This window comes from Mercenaria mercenaria, chromosome 13, assembly GCF_021730395.1.
Source record: "Mercenaria mercenaria strain notata chromosome 13, MADL_Memer_1, whole genome shotgun sequence".
Lineage (NCBI taxonomy): Eukaryota > Metazoa > Mollusca > Bivalvia > Venerida > Veneridae > Mercenaria > Mercenaria mercenaria.
Genome location: NC_069373.1, coordinates 70,424,074 through 70,448,359, shown reverse-complemented (window position 1 = coordinate 70,448,359; position 24,286 = coordinate 70,424,074). Strand labels below are relative to the sequence as shown.

The following is a 24,286-nucleotide window of genomic DNA, read 5'->3' as shown; positions in this document are numbered from 1 at the left end:
ATTCGTCCCCCCCCCCCCCCCCCCCCCCCCCCCCCCCCACGCTGTATTCGTCCATGCCTTTAACAGACACCAGTCCTTAATGTGATCACACTGGTCATACCTTTATCAGACACCTTACTGGTTTTGTCTTTATTCTAGCTTTAAATTTGTTCATGCCTATACCAGGTCTATATATAGATTTAGGTTTTATATAAGTGTGTGAAGTTGGCGAGAAGTTTGACATCCGGCATTGGACATTGGAATAGAGAACGACATTTGGACATCCAAAGCGTGAAATTGGCGAGAGGTACAGTATTCGACATTGGACATTCGAAACAAAACGACATTAGACATTCAAACCCAGAAGGACAGTGGACATTCAAACTAAGAACGACATTGGACATTCCAAACTAGAGCAACATTGCAAATATTAGATATTCTGTTTTTGTCTGTTAGATGAAGGTATTGCCTTGTTTCGTTGTGTCACCTTTAATTGATCTCACATCTGTCAGAAGAAATAGTAAATTGCATTTGAAATAAAGCGGTAGAGGCTACTTTTTGGACAAACCTACAGACCGTCTTTAGCGAATGTCTTGTATACACTATCAAAAGGCATACACTGATTTTGTAAATGAACCGCACCACGAGAAAACCAACAAAGTGCATTTGCGACCAGCATGGATCTAGACCAGCATGCGCACCCGCGCAGTCTGGTCAGGATCTATACTGTTCGCTAACGGTTTTTTTCTAATTGCAATGGGGTTTGAAAGCGAACAGTATGGTTCCTGACGCACAGGCTGGTCTGGATCCATGCTGATCGCAAAAACACTATGTTGGTTTTCTCATGGTGCGGCTCATATGTGAAATCAAGTTTTAAAAAAATCTTGCCTTACAGCAGTTGGTAACAATTTTAATAATTTTCCGGTTGAAAACAAGAAAATTCGTTAATGTTAAGTTGATTAATTGTGACATTGTGCTTACATTGCCACAGTTTTTACATGAATTCTGCAAGCCGTCTTGATGAGTAGAAAAGTCAGCTAGTATTATAAGATTCAGAATTGTGCCGACAAAATGTAATCATGGGTTTTGAGTAAAATATTCTTACTACTAGTTTCATAAATATCCCTTAATTAATCCAGACTAGAAACTAAATACAGAGTTCAAGCAGTTGCGATTTTAATCTTGGATCTGAGCAGTTAGAACATGGGCTCTGCACGCTGTCTTGATAAGATTTTAACCTAGTTTCATAGATATCCGTCAAGAGAAGATATGGACCATGGATGGACGGACAGACGGACAACGTTGAAGCTATATTCTTTCATTTTGGTCGGAGTTAGTAAGGAAGAAATACCGGTTACATAATTCTGACCTACTTTATTAGATGGAAACCTTCGAGAAATCAAGCATAGTGTCCATCTCAACCAAAAGTAATCACGTGCATCAGTAAGTAGAATGAATGAAACACAGCATACGAGTATCATACATGGCAACATTCTCACATACTCGAATTAAATAACAAATGCGTACGAATTACAAAATAAAATATTGCAATACAATGTTTTCTGACAGTTGCAATAACGTAAAAACAATATATGTTTCATTTCTGATTAGTAATTAGACAAATATATGGGTATGTCGTGTTGACACATGCACTAGGGTTTTGGTCATACTAGTTCCGAATGTCATATCTGATTAACTATTGATATCGTTAAAGCTGCATCTAGAGCATCCGGAAATGCACGTGCTTATAGCGTTTGCCGTATAGATCAGAACTCCCTGGCTCGAAATCAATGGAGGTCAAGATTGTGCCTCCACATACGGGACACTAGCACTCGAAATTGATTCAGATAAGCTCCCTTAAGCTAAAATAAATTGGCATAAACTTACAATATTTGAATAAATATGTATAGTATGAATCTTTCTTTTAATAACATGACATACGATTAAAACAAAAAACAAATAGTATTGTGCCTGTAAAAACTGAAATAAAGAAAACAGCAGAATGTTTAAGCCGAGCAATAACAATGCGTTCTAAGATATTAATTGTTCAATTTTCCCCATGTTAAAAATTTATAAAACATAAACAAAATCTTATATGATGAACTCGTCTGACGGGTGAGACTTTCCGACTGGAGCCGACTGAAATTGATCGGTCTGTTTGAACTGTACTGGAGCTGCCGCAACAAAGAATTCACGAATATTCTTTCCAAATTTTAGCTTGCCATGGCGCGATTTCCTGAAATAAAATGTAAAACTAACAGCTCATTCTTCAGCACGTAGTTTACATGTAAGAAATATTAACGTTCAACTTGTAAGTAAAATTATCAACAAAAAAAAGTATGGTGGCTTTTTGATATGTCACATTGGCGTGCGCTCGATTGATGTAAAAACATTTTGTTGCGTGCGTCAACATCCAATAATGAAATTTTGAAAATTTCATAGTGTCATCTTGGTGCGCATGTCAACGTGACAAAATAAATAAATCAACGCGCCACAACGAAACACTGGATTCGACAGAACGAAATATTTTATTTCGTACAGGCGCACGCGCCATTGACAACAATTTTGTTTCGTGCGCGTACGCGTTAACAAGAAATTTTGTGAAGAACTTTTATGGTATTTCTATTTTTAGCTCTAGTGGCCCCTAAAAGGGGTCAATTGCCCCCACCTGAACAAACATGGTAAATGACCTTATAATGTTGCTCCAAACAATATTTGATGAAGACCCATCCAGGAGTTAATGAGAGGTACTTGTATTTCTAACTGAAAGAGAGCGCGCATCAACAGAAAATTAAATGTTTTGTTCTGTCGCGTCCTATTTTTCGTTCTGTCGCGTCCTATTTTTCGTTCTGTCGCGTTGTTATTTTCGTTTTGTCGTCATAATTTCGTTATGGCGCGTTAGAGCGCGCGCCATAATTACGCTACGAAATGTGGCACATAAATCGCGCTCACGCCAACGCGACATAACGAAATGTCCTAAATCAGCAAAAATAAAAATATATAGGAAAACGTGACCAGTGCAAAGTGAAATCCCGATATAAGCAGCGTGAACATGTTTCATAATAGGCAGCAAGGTCACAACAAACATTGCAACTGATTCTCATGACATTACTGGCAGTAAAAGTGTACTGGTTTGTGAGAGTTCCTTTTTTTTTCGCAGAGATACACAGCTGTTAAAGTAAACGCACGCCTGTCGGGGTGACTTGCCCTTTTCACAAAATACATATTTATACGACGGCTTGGAGCGAGAACAGTACGAAATTGCTGAAGTATCTTACCCTTTTTCAGTTACACACAAGAATCTCCACAAATTCAGACAAACAAGATAACCAGCAGCAAGAACAATACAAAACAATTTTTAAGCGTCTTACCCTTTCCACATAATGCACACAAACAAGCCGACTAGGAGTAAGATCACTATCCCAATAATGACCAGCATCATCTCCAGTGTTTCTATGGTTGAACTCATATCTAGAAATACGGAAATAATCTTTAGTGCACAAACAAATTTAAACTGCAATTTCAAATATTTTTTGCTCATGTAAGATTTTATAACGTTTTCTGTTTTATTAAATACAAATGTACTTTATACATAGATTAGTCGCATCGAGTATAAATTCTTATATCTTATAAACGCTGGCTTTTACAAACCCATGCGACAATTTACAGCCTATATAATGTACATCCTAACATGTGAATACAACAGAAAATTTAAACCTTTACCCTGCTAAATTTCTAAAACGGACTGGTCCATCATTCAATTTGGGCCGTATCACTTATCATTCAAAGGGGTGTTCACTGAACATTTACTGACTAAATAGCAAACAGTGCAGACCATGATCAGCCTGCATGGTCGCAAAGGCAGAATCAATTGCCGCCAGCAGGTTAAAGAACTCAAACTGTACATCATACCTTCGGGGTATTTAAAGACCACCCGCAAATAAAACCATTTCTGCAGCTCTTGCATGCATGGTCTTCATAATAAGGGGTCAGAGCGAAACATTTCAAAGTGAACATAGATAGAGAAGCACACACCAATTTCAAAAAAAAAGATAACTTCATAAAATTTATGTTTGCTCTGCAGTGTTATAGATAATAGTCAGCGCAAGAACTTGTTCAAATTCCAAAATCCAAAATCCCTGTTATCATTTACACCTACTGACTGTACAATATGCTGATTTGTTTCGAGACAGCGGGCAGTGTACTAACTTAAGATAAACTTAAAATTTAAAACAATGTAGGGGTAAACTGTTTTTCTTTCAAAGGTAATTGAGTGACACTTGCTTCTTCTGGTTTCAAACAAGTCATCGCTGTTGTTGTGTTGGCAGTGATTTTATGCATGCATGCATAGACTCAATTGTGCTATGTACATTTCTCAAAGAAACACAAATCCACTGTATAAACCAGATCATCTTTATCATGGCCAAGTTCATTTATCGCGTGATTATTTGACTTTGACCTTGATACACTTACCCCCCAAAATAACTGTCTAGTGCCATTGCCAACACACTCTTCGAGGATTTCAAGTACAGCCATTTAGAAGCTATTGAAAATACCAGTTGTTTCGTTAAAAGGTTTCTGTGACCCCAAACAATAAAATGAGTTCGTAAACTTAAAATTTCCAAAACATAGACAAGTTGTTTTTTTTTTATTTGGGTTTTACGGCGCACCAACACAGTATAGGTTACATGGCGCCAAACAGGACTACAAATTTTGGTTTCACATCTCAAGACGAAGATTGAAGCTCGGAAGTGGTGGCAGAGCTATTCTCAATTATATTGAGCGTACAATATTTTTCGTTCAAAGGTGTCTGTGACATTGGCCTTTGTATCAGTATGGCTGATACAGCTACTGCCTAGTATCAATGTCCGCACATAGATTGAGAATCATGAGTAATTGCGTTCGCAATTTATTGCGCGGAATAGCTTTTGCATTCAAAGATCACTGTGATCTCAAAATATAGATGGTTACCAACTGTCCAGTACTAATGCCACCATAAAAATTGAGGAATGAATGTGAAGGCATTCTTGTAATATTGAGCGGACAAGCTTTTCCTGGACGACGAGAATGGACCTAATGTTTCCCATGCTACACCGGCTACATTAAAATGATACCAACTTTATTTCAGCTTTAGTAATTTAGTTAATAAAAATAAAATACCATTTGTATTTTTCTCATGTCTGTTGCTTTCAGTGACACTGCCATTAACATTTTCTTTTCTTGTAGTATCTTCTGGATAAGTATTGTCACCTTGGTGGTGTTCGCCATCAGGAGAGCTCTCGCCATCCGGGTTGTCTGGATTGCCTTCTTCATCTGGATAACCTCCGTCCTCTGGAAGTCCCTCTGGCTCTGAATAATAATTATAATCTGGAAATCCCTCTCCCTCCGGATAATAATCTCCGTACCCCTCTCCTTCTGGAGACCATTCATTCTCTCCTTCTGGATAACCATCGTCCTCAGGTGAACCCCCGTTTTCGGGCTCAGGAGTTCCTTCCGGGCTGACTTCGCTTTCAGGAGTCACTTCGGGGTTTACTTTGGGTTCTGAAGTTGTCTCGGGACTGACATTGCTCTCTGGAGTTCCTTCGGGCTCTGTTTCACTTTTTGGTGTTGCTTCGGGACTGGTTTCGTTCTCTGGAGTTGATTCGGGACTGACTGTAGTTTCTGGAGTCGCCTCGGGACTGACTTCGCTCTCAGGGGCTACTGTAGGGCTAGTTTCGTTTTCTGCAGTTGCTTCCGGACTGACTTCGCTCTCTGGTGTTGCTCCAGGACTGACTGTGGTTTCTGGAGCCGCCTCGGGACTGACTTCGCTCTCAGGGGCTACTGTAGGGCTAGTTTCGTTTTCTGCAGTTGCTTCCGGACTGACTTCGCTCTCTGGAGTTGCTCCAGGACTGACTGTGGTTTCTGGAGTCGCCTCGGGACTGACTTCGCTCTCAGGGGCTACTGTAGGGCTAGTTTTGTTTTCTGCAGTTGCTTCCGGACTGACTTCGCTCTCTGGAGTTGCTCCAGGACTGACTCCGGTTTCTGGACTGGCTTCGCTACCAGTAGTTGGTTTAGTACTGACTCCACTCTCTGACGTCACCTTAGTACTAACTTTTGTTTGTGTTGTTACTTCAGGACTAAGTGTTGTTACTTGTGATCTTGTTATTTTAACTACAAATTAAATAAAGATTCGTTTCACTATATCTTGAAATTATATTTCTCGAGAAGAGCTGGTTGGGGAGGAGGATGGGGGTAGTGTGCTTACGGTTGGTCGTTTACTCCGCATTTGTCTCAGTAACATTTATGAAAGACAGATAAAATAAAAAAGATTCGAAGCGGCTATTTTAACCACACTTACTTGGGTTCAACTTCTACTCCGGTGATAATCTGCTCTAATCTTCGGTGATACTGATATATTAAAAAGATTTTAAATATAAAATGCTCGGCGCGTACGTAAACAGGTGTAATTTCATACTTTTGGTTGCACGGATTCCGTTGGCAGTTACTTGAGAAAATGCGGTATTATTTGGTTATATAACTACGGAAGCCCTGGACTTCCGTATGTAACAGAACTGAACTATTTTAGAGTAGTAGAAAGGTCGAAATTTTCTTGTGTACGTGTATACATATGGTGGCATATATTAAAAGAATTATCGTGATAAAGCGAAGTTATCTGAAAAGAATATCTCAATAGTCGAAAGTTTTCTGCAAATATTATTGCGAAAATATACATTATTTTCTCCATACTTTTTGCGTAAGTGCCCACAACTATATAAATATCATATGGCAACGTGTGTGACATTGATATTGTCAACCCGAGGGCAGAATGTCACCCCGAGGCGAAAGCCCAGTGGTGACATTCTGTTTCGAGGGTTGACAAACACGCTGCCATATGATATTTATTTTATCATACCGAACAAAATTTAGTACATAAAAATGTTTAAAATTTTATTTAACAATTTCATCCTTAGCGCGGTAATCGCCTGTGTACACATTGAATAGTGACGTCACTACTATATGTGTACAAGGGAAGCAATTATTGGCTACAAAATTTAAGAATATACCAAGCAAATACCATTTTGTAAACATCACTATTAGGTGTCTAATACCTTAAGCAGTTAATTGCCCTTATATGACATTCAAAATATCAGCGTGGTCACATGACCTGACAGTCACTTTTGCTTGGTCACGTGTCAAAAATGTTTTTGATAGTCAAAATTACCTCATTCTCTGGTAATGGGGATTTCATCATTGTAGACAAAAGAGAGGTATAATAATGCCATCTATTAGGTAGAAAAAGAAATCTTAATAATTCGAACTTTTCTGAAAAGTTTCCTGGAAATATTTCTGACCATATTATCTCGATATGTTTTGCATTTAGTGCCCAGAGCTGCCATTTTGATATCTATATATAAGTAGCACCCTACTGAATCGATGGAACACTGTTGAACACTCATGCAGTAGATACTGTAGTCTGGTAATATCACTGTGATCTATTTATAGCTATCTGGCAGCTATGTCGTTGCAATAACGGAATTTGCACTTAAAAGTTTTCAGAAAACAGTAAAAATATCTGGAAAAAATAAATTATTGCAATATTTTCAGAAAATTGTACAACTTTTCTGGAAATTTTAGAATATTATCGTGGTAGCTACCAAGCATCTCGTGGCAGTTTCGTACGGAAACGTTTATGGGCCTCGCAATGTCGCTTTAGACAAAGAAGTATAAAATACTGTAATTATTTTTATAGCTCTTTGCTTTAGATAACGCAAATATCGACAAATACGTATCACGACAACTCTGTGAAATTTGCACACAGGATATTACGGAAACGTTTATGGGCCTCGCAATTCCGTGTTAGATAACGCAGATTTCGACATATTTTCGCGAGAAATCAACATATTATCACAACAAGTCGATATATTTTATTGACATATTGCATTCATTTTTCCAATGTTTAACCATTTTTTCTCGTGATCCGCGTAAACTATAAAGATATTTCGACATATAATGACGATATGAAACGACCCTTTCTTGGTTTACTAAAGTGAGTTCTCGTAATATATAGTAATAATTGCTCTCTTTTGAAATATGGAATTTGGGTTTACAGGCCCGTACGAAGTATTTTCATATTGGGTGGACATTTCCAATACCATGCTAGTAAGACAAATCAACTAGCTGGAAGTTTAATCAGTAGAATAAACGCAATTTTGGAAATTATTTCGGGAATTGTTGCACTGACCCTGTTCCTAGAAGCCTGGCTTACCGCCAATATTAAGTGACCGTAGGGCAGGTAAGACTGTACTTTTACAACTATAAATCCTGCCATAAATAAAACATGGAGGAAATATCGATGAAAAAGTATACACTATTCAAGTTGACCACTTATAGTATGTAAGTTCCTAATCCATGTGAGGTGACAGATAGCAGACGGTGTTACAAACACATTGGTCCGTCAAATGCAATGCTACAGATATTTAAGGATATCCAAACAGTCTTAATTTTCTTCATGTAAAAACATCAACATTTTATTTATTTATTTCCTTTAATCACCTTTTTAAAGAAATCCGACTGTATTCTAGATGAACTTATTTATATTTTTAATTTAAAAAATTGTTGTTATTTTCGGACGTTTTTTAATGAAATCCATTCATAAAACATAATCATTGTATTTTCTTTTACTTTGCATATTTACTTTTTTCTTATGAAATCCATGTTGAACCTAGATCTGCTTTATGATATACATCATTTTGTTATTTAATACAAAGGTTTCTTGGTGTTCATTTATGAAATCCATAAAAATAGAAAAAATAATTTTCAAAGAATTGCTTCTCTTTCACAACATCTGACGGATGTCTGTTGTGAAAGTAAAACTGTGGATATTTTACTGTGATGTTGTTTTCTTTTTTAATTTTCTTTATCTGTTTAATTTGTTTGCTGTTGCTGTTTTGGAAAAAAAATATGCACTCAGAAAATATTTATAACAAGAGCTGTCACAGGAGACAGCGTGCTCGACTATTTCGATGCTGGATAGTGAAACTGGGCACATCTGAGGAAACTAGAGCTGTCACTGGAGTGTTTAATGACTCAGATTGTGGATGAAGGTATTGCACAATAGCCTGAGTCTATGTCAAAAATATCAACTTAAAGTAATAAGAGAGGTAAAGATAAAATGTATCAAAACACTATATAAGTATGTCCTAAGCAAAAAGGGACATAATTCATAAAGTATTGGTGCCACAGTTGTGCAGCTTGTGTCATATAGTGTGGGTTATGATGTTGAACAACTATTTTAAGTTTGAATCAAATCCATTCAGTAATAACAGAGACAGAGTGAAAAAGTGCATCAAAACTTAAACCTAAAATTCTAAGTAAAAAGGGGGAATAATTAATAAAAACTTGCTGCCATAGTTATGCACCTTGCGTCATATGGTGTGGGTGATGATGTTGAACAACTATTTTAAGTTTGAATCAAATCCATTCAGTAATAACAGAGACAGAGTGAAAGTGCATCAAAACTTTAACCTAAAATTCTAAGTAAAAAGGGGAAATAATTCATACAAAATTGGTCCCAGAGTTATACACCTTGCATCATATGATAAGGGTAATGATGTTGAACAATTGTTTAAGTTTGAATCAGATCCATTCAGTAATAACAGAGATAGAGTGAAAGTGCATAAAACTTTAACATGAAATTCTAAGTAAAAAGGGGAATAATTCATGAAAAATTGTGCCAGAGTTATACATCTTGTGTTATATGATGTGGGTGATGATGCTGAACAACTATTTTAAGTTTGAATCAAATCCATTCAGTAATAACAGAGGTAGAGTGAAAGTGCACCAAAACTTTAACCTGAAATTCTAAGTAAAAGGGGGAATAATTCATTACAAAATAGTGCCAGAGTTGTGCATCTTGTGTCATATGATGTGGGTGATGATGCTGAACAACTATTTTAAGTTTGAATCAAATCCATTCAGTAATAACAGAGGTAGAGTGAAAGTGCACCAAAACTTTAACCTGAATTTCTAAGTAAAAGGGGAATAATTCATGAAAAAATGGTGCCAGAGTTATGCACCTTGTGTCATATGATGTGGGTGATGATGTTGAACAACTATTTTAAGTTTGAATCAAATCCATTCAGTAATAACAGAGATAGAGTGAAAGTGCATCAAAACTTTAACCTGAAAATCTAAGTGAAAAGGGGGGATAATTCATGAAATATTGGTGCCAGAGTTATGGCCCTTATGTCAGATGATGTGGGTGATGATGAGGAATAAGTATTTCAAGTTTGAATCAAATCCATCAAGTAATTACAGAGATATTTTGAAAAAAAAGAAAGTGCACCAAAACTTTAAGGTGGGGACGCGGAAAGACGCCGACGCCGGGGCGAGTAGGATAGCTCTCCTTATACTTCGTATAGTCGAGCTAAAATGTGTTATGTGCTAGTGATATGTTATTTTTTGTTCACAGACAAACCAAACTGTGTATGCAGTTATTCTCTGCTTCATACTATCTGTCAACGAGTAGCATTAAAGCACTTACAAATTGCCGTAAACCAGAAATAAATTTTTAGTCTTGCTATAACTAGCAGCTTTACCAAGTCCCTTTATAGAAAGGCAAATGATCCGCCGAGTGAATATTTGGTGCCTAAGTACTCGTAAACTGCATATACACAGTGAATCCACATTTTTTTCTGGAATTACTATACGTTTTTATTTTATATTTATGTTCATTGTTTACTCTGCTTGACAGTCCGCCCTCTTAGCTCAGTAGGGAGAGCGCAGATCTACGGAACGTGGGGTCGTGAGTTCGAGCCCTGGGCGAGGCGTATGATCTCCGTGACGATTTGATAAAAGACATTGTGTCTGAAATCATTCGTCCTCCATCTCTGATTCATGTGGGGAAGTTAGCAGCTACTTGCGGAGAACAGGTTTGTGCTGGTACAGAATCCAGGAACACTGGTTAGGTTAACTGCCCACCGTTACATAACTGAAATACTGTTGAAAAACGGCGTTAAACCCAAAACAAACAAACAAAACTCTGCTTGACGAGACCTAAGATCCACGCATACATACTGAATCCTTAACCCAACCCCCACCTTTCCTTCGCCCCTAGTCACTGTCATTGAAGTGACTTTGTTTACATATAGTCGGGTTAAGTCGAGAACTTGCGTTAGAAAATCAAGAAAGGGATGGTTTATATCGACATACTATGTTGAGATATCATTACAGCTTACGCGGATCTCGAGTAAAATGATTAAACATTGAAAAAAGGAATGCAACATGTCAATAAGATATATCGACTTGTTGTGATAATATGTTGATTTCTCGCGAAAATATGTCGAAATCTGCGTTATCTAACACGACATTGCGAGGCCCATAAACGTTTCCGTAATATCCTGTGTGCAAATTTCACAGAGTTGTCGTGATACGTAAAACAAAAGAACAAATAAAAAATAATTCCAATGGGTAAAGCCAAGTCAAAGAACGTAGTCACCCATTCAGGCAAATCCATATAACCGAAATTTCGCCAATTTTCAGCAAGCGTTGAATCTGATTTAATTTTTCTATAAATGCAATACATATATATAGGGTCATACAGTTTTTACTACATTTCAGATCTAAACTCTGTACGGTATGGAAGGGAAATGACTATTTTTCGGCGTTAGCTGAATAACATGGCTTTTGACCTAGATTCTGTAGTAATCGGGACACGGTCCAGGTTAACGCCGAGAAGATAAACCATTTATTAAGTCTTAAATGACATTGATTATCAGAAGGCACATATTAAATGGAACATATTTAGTAGTTTTGTTACCCTAAACGAAAATGATATATTCTAATTTAAAGTGTTTAGTAATTTATCACCGCTAGAGAAATCGAAAGTAAACTTCTTTCCCCGTTGCGTTCCTCGCTTATGGATGAATGAGTTGTGGCTGGTTGTAACTGAAGAGTCAGTGTACACACTGGATAACCGGCTATCTTGACGCCCGCTGGAAATGTAACTCAGCTGGAAATGTAACGCAGCTGTAAATAGGTAGGTAAAGTTTTTCATTTATTTCCTAGGCATGGTCGAAAAAAAAAGACTGTCGAAAACGACCATGCCTATTTAACGGCTAATATACTTTTTCAGGAATAACGTAGAACCCGGAAACTTCACACAGGTGTTCCGAAAGGACACATCTGTTCAACCACATGATAAAATTTTTCACAGGTTGTTCATAAACAAAACAATTTGCGCAAAACTTTGGATTTTTGCTCGATTTTTCAAAGTGAAGAAATTTTTAGCGAATATCTCAAAACATAACGATCGTTTTTGACCCAGAAATTGTAAATGTAAGCAATGGTCATTCCTTGATAAAACTGTCAAGTTGATTTGCAAGAATTGGCTTCGTTTTAATAGAAATAAATGAAAAACTTTACCTACCTATTTACAGCTGCGTTACATTTCCAGCTGAGTTACATTTCCAGCGGGCGTCAAGATAGCCGGTTATCCAGTGTGGTGTAACCGGTGTCGGACTGTACGCGGTTTCGCACACACGGCAATTTCATGCTCTTCGTGAAAATAGAGCAGAAAATTTCACAATTCTTTGTTACTTTTTCACGAAACTTAGTTATTCCCTACATAATTTGACACCAGGGGTCTTTCCCCACTGGAGCCTCGCTCTGGCAAGTGCAGACAAAAATAATAACAACACCAATGAGGGCCAGTAGGTCAGCTGAAAATTTTTAAATTTCATGAAAATAATGACTATGTAAACAACAACAATGTGCAAATTAGATCACTATTCCATCATGTTTCATGTAAGTATTTACCTATAACTTTACCCAAATAAAAAATATTTCAACATTTATGGAAGTGTAGCGTGCACGGTCTAGCTCAGTATATTAAATATAATATAATTTTCCTATGGGCTTCCTTGCCGAATGATTGGAAAACAAATGATTCTTAAAATAATTGGTGAAATATAAAATAATTAATGCTAATCAATCTATCTCAATTTAACTGATGACGAGCACTCAAAATTAGTGGATGGGATCTCTTGTAGTATGGCGATTCACAACAAACTATGCCTGAGGTGAATACCATACATTAAGATTTTACCTAAATACCACCAGATGTCGAGTTCCTATCGTCGTGGAACTTAAACGAAACGCAATGTTTTGAGTAAGAACTCAGACTATGATAGGAGGTCAAGAACCCAATAGTATTTAGTAATATTTTATAATATTTATTTTTCAACGAAGTTATTCTCTCGGTAGCTTGGCAGAACCTGATCACTTCGTGATGCTGCCCTGGTATTTATAACCTTTTTCTCAACTGTAATTAATGAGCGCTCAATGATAATGACAAAATCAAGCTCCTTAGTACAATGATCATCTAAGTGCGTAATTTGACTAATCTTTGTTATTCCATTATTAACGCCTTAATATATTGGTTTTATCGTAGTAGTAGATAGACTTTCTCTCTTCTATGTATTCATGAAAGATTAATGTTTACTTAATAAGTCTACTGAATTATGACGGCTCATCGGTGGGTCGAAAACGTGGTGCGAATATTTTAGGTACGAATCTTAAGGTATGTGATACTAAATCAAATCAACATAGGTATCTCGCCACATTACTCCCTCCTCCAAATTCATGCGTCCCGCATGATATATATATATATATATATATATAATATATATATATATATATATATATATATATATATATATATATATATAATATATATATTATATATAATATACAACAATCGTCACACTAAACTTGATTAACATTTATAGAACAAAGTATAATATAAAATATGAGACCAGTATTTTAATGTTTCAACCTGAAACACAAACATAAACTGAAGCATTTATAGTAACTGTATTCAGAAAAGTTCATTTTTGTATTATCATTGTAACATTTCTTATAAGTCAAACCTGGCTAACAAAGCCATTTCATATATCTATTTTTAAGACTTTCATTAGATACTTTTTTTTACTACAAATTACTTCTCTACCAGCATTTTTATTGTCATCTCACCATTCTGATTGATAGCAACATTTATATCTGAAGGCCTCACATGACCCTCGTCAACATAATCTCCTAGATTAAGATCCACCCCAGCTAATGATCGCTTTGCTGGGCATAGAAGGTTTGACTCGTAATTAACCTCTCCTTCTTTAATAATAACTATCTTCTGCCCTTCTTACTTCCTTCATCACTTCGACAGATACTAACTTCAACCTCCCTTTGTCCGAATTTTCATCTAATTATCTGTATTATCATCCACTGATTTCCCATTATCTGCTTTCTCGTATCATCGGGAGCACTCACCGTATAACATTTGCTTCCGTTCCGGTATTATAATTTGCATCACATTTTTCTTCATTCTCACTTTCACTGTCCTTAAAATCCAATTCTATATCTGGGTTCTTATCCCAGTCCTCTTTGTCACTATGCATCTTCTCTATATATCCGGATCCATCTACTTTGTGTACAACTTCATATGTTCTTAAGATACGCATACTTCATCATAACTTTGTCACAGACTTTACATGTCCTTTCTAGTTCGTCCCTTCTATACATTTTTCAACATGAGCTTCATCTTCTCATTTTTCTGTATGCTTGTCTTACATACAGGACATATGGGCAAGAGTGGATTTACAAACTGTAGTCTTTATCTTTGGCATCTTGGACTTTAAATGAGAAAAGACATAGTCTTTAGCCCAAACCGGTTTCCTACGAGTTTAGTGTTACTCTGGATGTCTGTCAAATCGTCATCTTTATCAATATTATCTGTACCAGGTAAATCTACATCTGAGTTTCTGCAGTACTACTTTCATCATCACTATCTTTATCAAAATTTATCTCTGTTTCATCAAGTAAGATTTGGTTCTTACATTTTCTAACTCTATCACAATGAATGACTGTGGAGCCCGATTTCGTCCGCAGTCAATATTATACAGAACTTGGATAACTTCCAAGCACGTATAAGACCTCGCCAGAAGGATGTGAACTTTGATGAAGTTCCAACCTTCTTTACTGGGAAATATACATATACCTTATCCCCTATCTGAACTGTTCGAAAGAATTTCGTTTGTCATGCAATTGCTTCTGCCTATTTATTGCTTTTTCGGTTTCTGCCTTACATGTTATGAGCAATTTCTAACCTTTCGCGCAACTCCCGACCCATTCATGATCTGGTATTGGTTTGATACCTGATGGCATTTCAAATATCAAATCTAGTGGTGTAGATACTTCACGACCAAGCATAAGCATATTTGGACTCATCCCAGTTGTTTCGTGTTCAGCACTTCTATACGCCATCATGACATATGTATTTGCTCATCCCAATTTCGATGATTTTCATTTACAATGCACTTAACATCGTCGTTAGTGTTCTATTAAACCTCTCTACCATGCCATCTGACTGAGGATGATATGGCGTTGTTCTTGTCTTTACTATACCTAATACCTCACACATCTCCTTAAATAACTTTCCCTCAAACTGTCTGCCTTGATCTGAGTGTACTGTGAAGGTATTCCGAACCTAGCTATAACTTCTTCTACTTAAAATTCTGGCAACCGTAGCAGCTTCCATGTTTCGCATTGGAAAGCATTCTGTCCATTTAGTGAAGTAGTCAGCTATCACTAAAATATAACGATTTCCTTGTTCTGTCTCGGGCAACTCTCCAAGGATATCAATAGCTATCCTCTCATAGGATAGCCACTCCTTACAACCTGCATTGGGGCTTGCTTGGTTTTATTGGGTCCCTTACGTTTTCATGCATATCTCACCTCCTGCAACATACAACCGAACATCATTTTGCATGCCAGGCCAATAAAAGTTCTGTCTGATCTTTGAAAGAGTTTTTTCTGATCCCTAAATGTCCGGCCGACCTTATGTCATGTGCACAGGTGAGCACTTTTCTTCTGTGACATCTTGGCACTAATGACTGGTATCTTGATTGTTTAGTTTCTGTACTTCCATATGTCTCACCAAAAGACCATCTTCATTTCCAGTCTGTCAAACTGGTTCCACAAGGATTTTACAGTGTATCCCTCTGCTCCGATTTCCTTGAAAAGAGGCTTTTTCTTTGAAGAGACCCATTCAATAACTGTATTTAAGTCTTTATCCTGTTTCTGTAATGTTTCTAGTGTATCTTCGTTTTGGTTTATCTTGCCAATGAAAGCCACCTGATTTACAGTGATAGGAACTGTATTTGAAATTTGCATTTTCTCTGGATCAGTTAAACCACACTGCCGACATGGTATCCTACTAACGCCATCTGCGTTTCCATGCAGTCTTCCAGGTCTATGTTCTACCTTCATTTGATATGATGACAAAATCTCCATCCAGCGAGCTACCTGACCCTCGGGATTCTTGAAATTCATCAGCCATCGTAACGATCCGTGATCTGTTCTGACCAGAAATTCAGACCATAAAGGTAGTGGCGGAAATATTTGATAAAATATACTACAGCTAACATCTCTTTCCTGGTCACACAATATTTTCGTTCCGACTTGTTAAGTGTTCTACTAGCATAGGCTATGACTCTTTCCTGTCCATCAATTTTCTGTGAAAGCACTGCTCCGATAGAATAACATCACAAGCATCCGTGTCTAAGATGAATGGCAAAGAGAAGTCTGGATGCGCCAATATCGGAGCTGTGATCAACTTATTTTTAGAGTTTTGAAACTTTCTTCGCAATCTGTATCCCAAGAAAAACGAGTATTTTTCTCTGTCAATCTTACAAGAGGTCTAGCTATCTGTGAGTATCCCAAGATGAATTTCCGATAGTATCCACAAGTCCAAGAAACGAGCGTACTTCTGTAACATTGTGAGGTGTTGGCCACTGTTTGACGCATTCGATTTTCTTTGGGTCTGTTCCTACCCCATTTTCATTAATTATGTGTCCTAAAAACTCGACTTCCTTTTTAAACAGATGACATTTCTTGGGTTTCATTTTAAGTCCAGCTTCTTCAAACCTTTCAAAAACTTGCTGTAAATTTTTGATCATATCTTGAAAGGTTTTACCAACTACAATAATGTCATCCAGGTAAACGAGGCATATTTTCCAATGAAGACCACCAACACATATTCCATCAAACGCTCAAAGGTGGCAGGCGAGTTGCAGAGACCAAAAGGCATCTTGTTAAACTCGAAAAGACCCTGTCTTGATGCAAACGCCGTCTTGTGTTTATCTTCATTCGCCATCTCCACTTGCCAGTATCCAGAAGCTAGATCTAGGCACGAAAACCACGAGGATCCAGCAAGCTGATCAAGGGACTCATCAATTCAGGGAGTGGATACGCATCCTTGATCGTGGCTTCATTTAAACGACGATAATCAATACAAAAACCTTCTAGATCCGTCCTTCTTCTTTACAAGAACTATCCCACTGGCCCATGGACTAGTTGAAGGTTGTATCACATCATCTTTTAGCATTTGGTCAATTTGTTTTTCAACCTCATCCTGCAAATGTACTGGTATCCTCCGATTGGTTGTTTGATGGGCTGGGCATTGGCTGTTGGATGTGATGCTTTATAATTCCTGTCCTACCTAAATCACTGTCAGATTTCGAAAAGATATGTGAATACCTTGTTAAAAGTTCCTTGACCTTTTGTTTATTTTCGGTGGCCATCCCAGAAGTTGAACGTTCATATAGATTTTGAAGGTGCTCAGGAAGAATGTTGTTTTTATTTTGTGTGTCCCTTCTCCTCTACCCTATCAATTTTGCATATAGTTGCGACATTAGTCCCAGGATAGAAGGTTTGTGGCTGCTTCGAAAATTAGCAATTCTTACAGGAACAATTTTATCTGCTCGAACTAGAGTTCTTGCGACCATCCCCTGTCCTAGCTCCATGAATGTATCACTGGCTTCAATAAGACCCCATCCTATCCTTTTAATACCTAATTCAGTCACCATCCCTTTGGTTATCATCTCAGTTTCAGCAGGTATCACAACTTGTTCTGATAAGACTATCCTAAAACATCCTATCTTGCCAGAACAGAATATGTTAAATGTTTGATCATGAAGTTTCATGGTATTGCTAACAACGTCTATGCTTACATCGTGATTCTGCATGAAATCGAGGCCAAGTACTACATCTATATCGATTTCTGCAATGATAACATCAACTTTGCAATATTTATCACCAAACAAAATGGAAATCTCCGTTTTTCCTTTGATATTCAAGTAGTTTCCACTGGCGGATACAATCCGGGAGTCAAATGGTTGAACTGGACATTGTTGATCAATGACACTCCACAACTTCTCAGAAATGATTGTCAACGTGGCCCCTGTATCGATCAGACAATCAACTGACATCCCATTAATACTAGCTGTTACGTATAAACCAGAAGCTCGCACGCTCGTCCTCTTACAACTGTGTTCGGTATTCTTATCCTTCTTTTTATCTGTCTCAGATCTTGTTTCTGAGATGCCTGACTTAGATTGATTATATAGGTCATGTCTCATATCCTTTGGAGGAGGGTTTCTAACTGTTGGATTCGAAGGATAGTATCTTCTTGATCTATCATCATATCTGTATGGCCGAGGAGGTGGATGTCGGTATTGTCCTCTTGAGCATTTCGTCGATCATAACCTAAGGTCTATGCATAGGCCTATTTTCAGGCTTATTATATTGTCCTGGCGTTTCAGACTATCTACACTATCTTTCAGATTTGAAACTACCTGTTTGAGATTTTCAGTATCTTTTGACTGTCCCTCATTTACTGCAGTCTAAGATTCCTGTTGCTTCTTTTCTGCACGATAGAAGGCTTCCAGCTCCACTGCATGTCTGACGGCATCGTTTAGATCCGTAGGCCTGGCCTGTTTAATCTTGAGACGCATTTCTGAACTCACAAGAGCGTCGATGAATTGTTCCTTAGCCAGGGTCTCACGAACGTCGGTTGGGGCATTAGGATATGCCAAGTTAGCTAGACGTCGGATATCCTGTCCCAGTTCGGCCATAGACTCTGTAGCTTTCTGTTGTCTGTCTCTCAACTGAACCCTATACAACTCAGTTTGATTTCTCGGTGAAAACCTATCTTCTAAAGCTCTTTTTAATTCATGATAATCGGTAGTCTTTGAATTAAGGTTGCCAAAAACTCCCTGGGCTTGTCCGCGTAGCGATACGGATAGATATAAGCCTTTCTTGTTATCATCCCAGCCATTTAAAGTAGCACATGCATCAAAGTGTGCCTTATAATCCGTTCATGCATTGTTCCGTCATATATGGCTGGTTTCACCAAAGTCGTTTTACTGGAGCTTATCTTCTATTTTTGGTGGATGGGCAACCTTTTTTATGCGCTCCGTCACAAATCGATCTGATTTTAATGACTCTTCTTTACCTTCTGATGTAGGTGTTTCTGGTAACAGACGTCTAGGTTTTTAAGGGTCCTTTATGTATTGTAGATAACCCTTCATCAGTCTACCTGGTGGTATCATTTCAAGACATACTTTTTATCACTCTGTATTGGGGTTGAGGTACCAATATCACTCAAGGTCTTATCTATTTCTTGTTGTAACTTTGAAATCTCTCGTTCAAGTATCAAATCCTATTTTGTCTTCTCAACCTCTCAACCTCTTCAACCATGGTTTCGTCGTGATGAGGTAACCCAAAAGTGTGCTCAGCCATCTTTAGCGTGGATAAGATAGCCTATATGAAGCTATGAATATGCCCCACGTTGGGCGCCAAATTTGTAGCGGCACGGTCTAGCTCAGTATATTAAATATAATATAATTTTCCTATGGGCTTCCTTGCCGAATGATTGGAAAACAAATGATTCTTAAAATGATTGGTGAAATATAAAATAATTAATGCTAATCATCTATCTCAATTTAACGATGACGAGCACTCAAAATTAGTGGATGGGATCTCTTGTAGTATGGCGATTCACAACAAACTATGCCTGAGGTGAATACCATACATTAAGATTTTACCTAAATACCACCAGATGTCGAGTTCTATCGTCGTGGAACTTAAACGAACGCAATGTTTGAGTAAGAACTCGACTATGATAGGAGGTCAAGAACCCAATAGTATTTAGTAATATTTTATAATATTTATTTTTCGACGAAGTTATTCTCTCGGTAGCTTGGCAGAACCTGATCACTTCGTGATGCTGCCCTGGTATTTATAACCTTTTCTCAACTGTAATTAATGACGCTCAATGATAATGACAAAATCAAGCTCCTTAGTACAATGATCATCTAAGTGCGTAATTTGACTAATCTTTGTATTCCATTATTAACGCCTTAATATATTGGTTTTATCGTAGTAGTAGATAGAACTTTCTCTCTTCTATGTATTCATGAAAGATTAATGTTTACTTAATTAAGTCTACTGAATTATGACGGCTCATCGGTGGGTCGAAAACGTGGTGCGAATATTTTAGGTACGAATCTTAAGGTATGTGACTACTAAATCAAATCAACATAGGTATCTCGCCACAGAAGGTATCCCAATCTATAAATGTTTGATTTTTTGCTTTAAGTTTTTTCGGCGACGCCGTCTAAATTCGTTTTCGTTACTTATGCCACGTGACTTCAGTTTGCAAATCAAAGTACTTGATAACGCATTATAGATAATTTATCAAAATGGAAGATTTATGCAACACGCTGCCTGATTGGATGAGAGTGTCAATTTCTTTCACTCTGTTGATTGTGCTACGCTGAGTGAAATGTAGACAAAGCGTTTATCCTAAACGACGCTGTTCACAGTTTTAAAGCTAACTTTGGCTTAGTATATTTAGCAAGAATATTGATATATCTCAAAATGATAAGTAAGTTTAATAAATATGATAAAAACCTGTTCAAATACCAACATATATCAAATTTAAGAAAGAGCTGAATACGGTCTGCGTATCACATGCATAAGGGTGTGATAAGAGTCTTTTATGTAGAGAAGTGCTATTTAAAAGATTTTCCTTGTTACAATTGTCGTCTGTATATGAAAAGCTTTCTTGCTTTTGTGACTTATTCAAATTGCATATTAAAATGAGTATTTGTTTGCTTTGATATATTTGTTATAAATTATCTAACTGATTTATTATATATGAATATTTTTCTTTAGTTTGGTATGCAAATATTGAACTCAGTTGAAATCTGTTTTATTATATATATGCTATATAATGACTGAATCTCATTACTCTGAAATGTGAATCTCATAACTCTGAAATGAAGGTACGCTGCATAAGTTTATCCATGTGATATGACTACGGTCAAACTTTGCTTATGAAACAGAAATATTGAAATAATTACAATTGTATGTTTTGCTTGACCTTCACTTTTTTATAGGTGTGACGTCATTGTCCAAAGATTCATGAATAGCGAATATGCATTTGTTAAAGCGGGATCAGTTGACCTATTTTAGAAATAAATAAAAATAATAAATAAAAAAATCCTTTGATTTTTTCTCATGTATTCTAATCAAACTTAATTTGTAGCATCTTTATTAGGCCCGCAGCCAACTTTGTTCAACTGGGACATTTGACCCCTTTTAGGGGCTGCTAGAGCTAAAACTAGAAATGCCTTTATACAGCGTCTCATGAACAGCTTGGTGGATCTTTGTCATACTTGGTCTGGAGCATCATTATAAGGTCCTCTTCCAAATTTATTTATACAGGAACTTGGGTCCTATTAGGGACCACTATAGCTAAAAGTAGATATGCCTTTCTTCGCATTAACCACTAAAATGTAATGGATTTTTATCAAACTCGATGTGTAACAATATCGTAAGGTCTCCTGCTATTTTGTTACAAATGGGGATAGGGACCGCTTCATGAATCTTCATCAAACTACTGCTGTTATTATTCGTCTAAGGATAAACGAAACAAAATTGCAATCCTACGAAACCTTTGCGAAAAATTAAAAGAGAACCATTTAAATTGTTAAAGTGCGGTATTTAGTTTTGCAATTTGAAAAATGTTAGATGAAAGATGAATGTTAGATGAAAAATTCATAAACTTCTTTCCTTGTTACAATTCGCCGACCATCATTTTTAATGATATTTCTTGTTTAAACTGAGATTAGAGTTATGGGGTTCACTAGTGTTTTAAAAGCTAGGGTTTTATTTGCATGTCAACTGCTTTAGCCTTTTCCAGTCCAACTAATTGTACGCTGGTCGACAAATTGTGCTAGTGGGTTACTTATGGGGGATTCTGACCCAACACGATCAGCCCAGGACGTCAAATTATTTTGACCTTCTATCACTGAAAGGATACCTCTTGATCATTTAAATTTGCCACTTAGTTGGAATATTTGTAAATGAATAATGTGTTCGTATATGCATATCCAAATATTTTCTGTCTGTACATCCTGTTTTATTCTGAATTTTTCATGCGCCAAACATTATTACCTCTACGCCGTTTGTCTTTTTAAAGACATTTCTTGTTCACTTTCCGCGTAGTATTTTCACTAACAAAGAAACTGCTTAATCCTGGAGGATAAAAGATCATATCTGCCCATGCAGTCTATCCGACAGTATTCAAAGAGGCCGGGCACTTTTTGGTACACATGCATAAATTAATTTATGTATTTAATTTTCCTCTTTACGATTTTATCAGACAGCATTCAAACTAAATTCGTTTATATATACCACGAAATTTTCCGATGCATTTTACAAGTACGTAATTATGTATCTTAAAATCAGGACAAGAAAATCACTCAAAAAGCATTGTCACGATCTGACTCTGTTTAACTTTTTTTATAAATACGACGTTTATATATTGATAACAATGCATTGGCATTCAGTAGTGTTTTAAATAAATCAACTTACTTGAAAATGATATTGTGATCATTAGAATAAGAGTAAATTTGAATTTAATCCATAACATATCCATGATGGAAAAACTGGAATATTTCAAATATAAAACGCAATAAGAACTGATCATATAATGTACCCGGAAGAAATCAAGTTTCGAATTACTTCAGATTTTATAAGTATAATATACTGACGCATTCAAAACAGGAAGTTTTGTAAACTGTTTATTCAACCACAACTTGCCTTTTTTTCGGTCCTCTTCAAAGAAACTTCAAGTCGAATTGAAATGTACGAATAAAAAAATGCAATTTATAAGAGCTGGTAATGAATTAACTACCCGGACTGTACATATCTGTTCATTGTGTGTATCCGACTTGGTAGATTTAGATAGATTTATTTCAACATAAAATGTACAATTTACATGGCGACTTATAATTAAAACATACAATCAAACAATAAACAAACATGTATGAATTAATATAGCCATGTCAATCAACATTATGTGTTAAGGATAACACAAAAAAAAGAGTTAAAATAAAACTCTTATTTCCATTGTGGTCCTTAAGATATAATATTGTATGACATAGTATGACATTGGTGTTTTCCCTACTCCTGAATATGTCCGTCTCTCTACACGTTGAAACGGGATAGTTTAGGTTATTCACTTAGAAAATTGATTGAAACAGTAGAAAAAAAAACGTGAATTTTCCATGACCCATTTTACAAAAAAACGCAATTACCACGAAAGACTTCGGTATGCCTGATGTATCCTAAGAACCGTCAACTATCCAAAACATCAAAGCAACAGCCTTTTATACGACATGTTTCCGCAATGTGCACTGCAGTTTATATCACTATAAATGATTAATACCCCTGCAGTCCGGCTTTGTTTTAGGAAATGAGACAAAAGTAAGTGTATGCATTTTGTTTGATTCCAAAGGCGCGTAATTCAGGATTGCCTCAACTGTTCCTACTCGTATGTCCAACACATCTATACTTCATGGTGATAACATGTATGATTTGATTTTTTTGTAATCCTTCTAAAATAGTGGAAGTAGCAGTTTACATTTTAAGAATGCAATTCCTCAATTGACCTAGAAATATGCCACCTTCATCTCGATGCGGGAATAGTTCGCGCCAACAATAGTGCAGTGAGCGAATAAATTTGTCCAAGTATTGGAGATAAATGTTCTGACATTAAGATTGGACCAAAAAAAAAAACGTGGCCTCTTGAGTGTAAACAAGCATTTTCTTTGATTTAACCTAGTGACCTAGTTTTTTACCCTACATGAATACGTGGATACATTCGGTTCTGTGACCTCAGATGACGTCTACTGAACTTAGGGGATGCTGGTGACCTCTGACCCAGATTAAAATCTGTCCAAAATGTGATGAAAACAACCATTCTGACAAAATTTCGGGAAGATTGGAGCAAAAAGGTTGCCTCTAGAGTGTGTGCAAGCTTTTCCTTTAATTTGGCCTAGTGACCTAGTTTTTGATCCCACATGACCCAGATTTGAATCGTTCAAGACTTCATGATAACAAACACTCTGACCAAGTTTTATGA

At 36.8% G+C, this 24,286-nt stretch overlaps 1 protein-coding gene across 1 annotated transcript; it reads right to left on the bottom strand.

Moving 5' to 3' along the window:
• Positions 1–1,333: 1,333 nt before the first annotated feature.
• On the bottom strand, positions 1,334–22,891 carry LOC123528725 (integumentary mucin A.1-like). The gene is made up of 4 exons (XM_045308675.2): positions 22,735–22,891; positions 5,140–6,129; positions 3,351–3,450; positions 1,334–2,215 (listed from the first exon to the last, which is right to left on the bottom strand). Exons 1-4 carry the CDS (start codon positions 22,847–22,849, stop codon positions 2,071–2,073), a joined length of 1,350 nt encoding a protein of 449 aa, XP_045164610.2. The 5' UTR covers positions 22,850–22,891; the 3' UTR covers positions 1,334–2,070.
• Positions 22,892–24,286: the final 1,395 nt, after the last annotated feature.

Coding starts and splice junctions, on each gene's coding strand:
- LOC123528725 (XM_045308675.2), bottom strand. CDS start 22,849: ATGATCAGTTCTTATTGCGTTTTATATTTGAAATATTCCAGTTTTTCC. Junction 6,130..22,734: donor GATCACAATATCATTTTCAA/GTAAGTTGATTT, acceptor TTTAATTTGTAG/TTAAAATAACAAGATCACAA. Junction 2,216..3,350: donor GTGTGCATTATGTGGAAAGG/GTAAGACGCTTA, acceptor ATTTTATTTCAG/GAAATCGCGCCATGGCAAGC.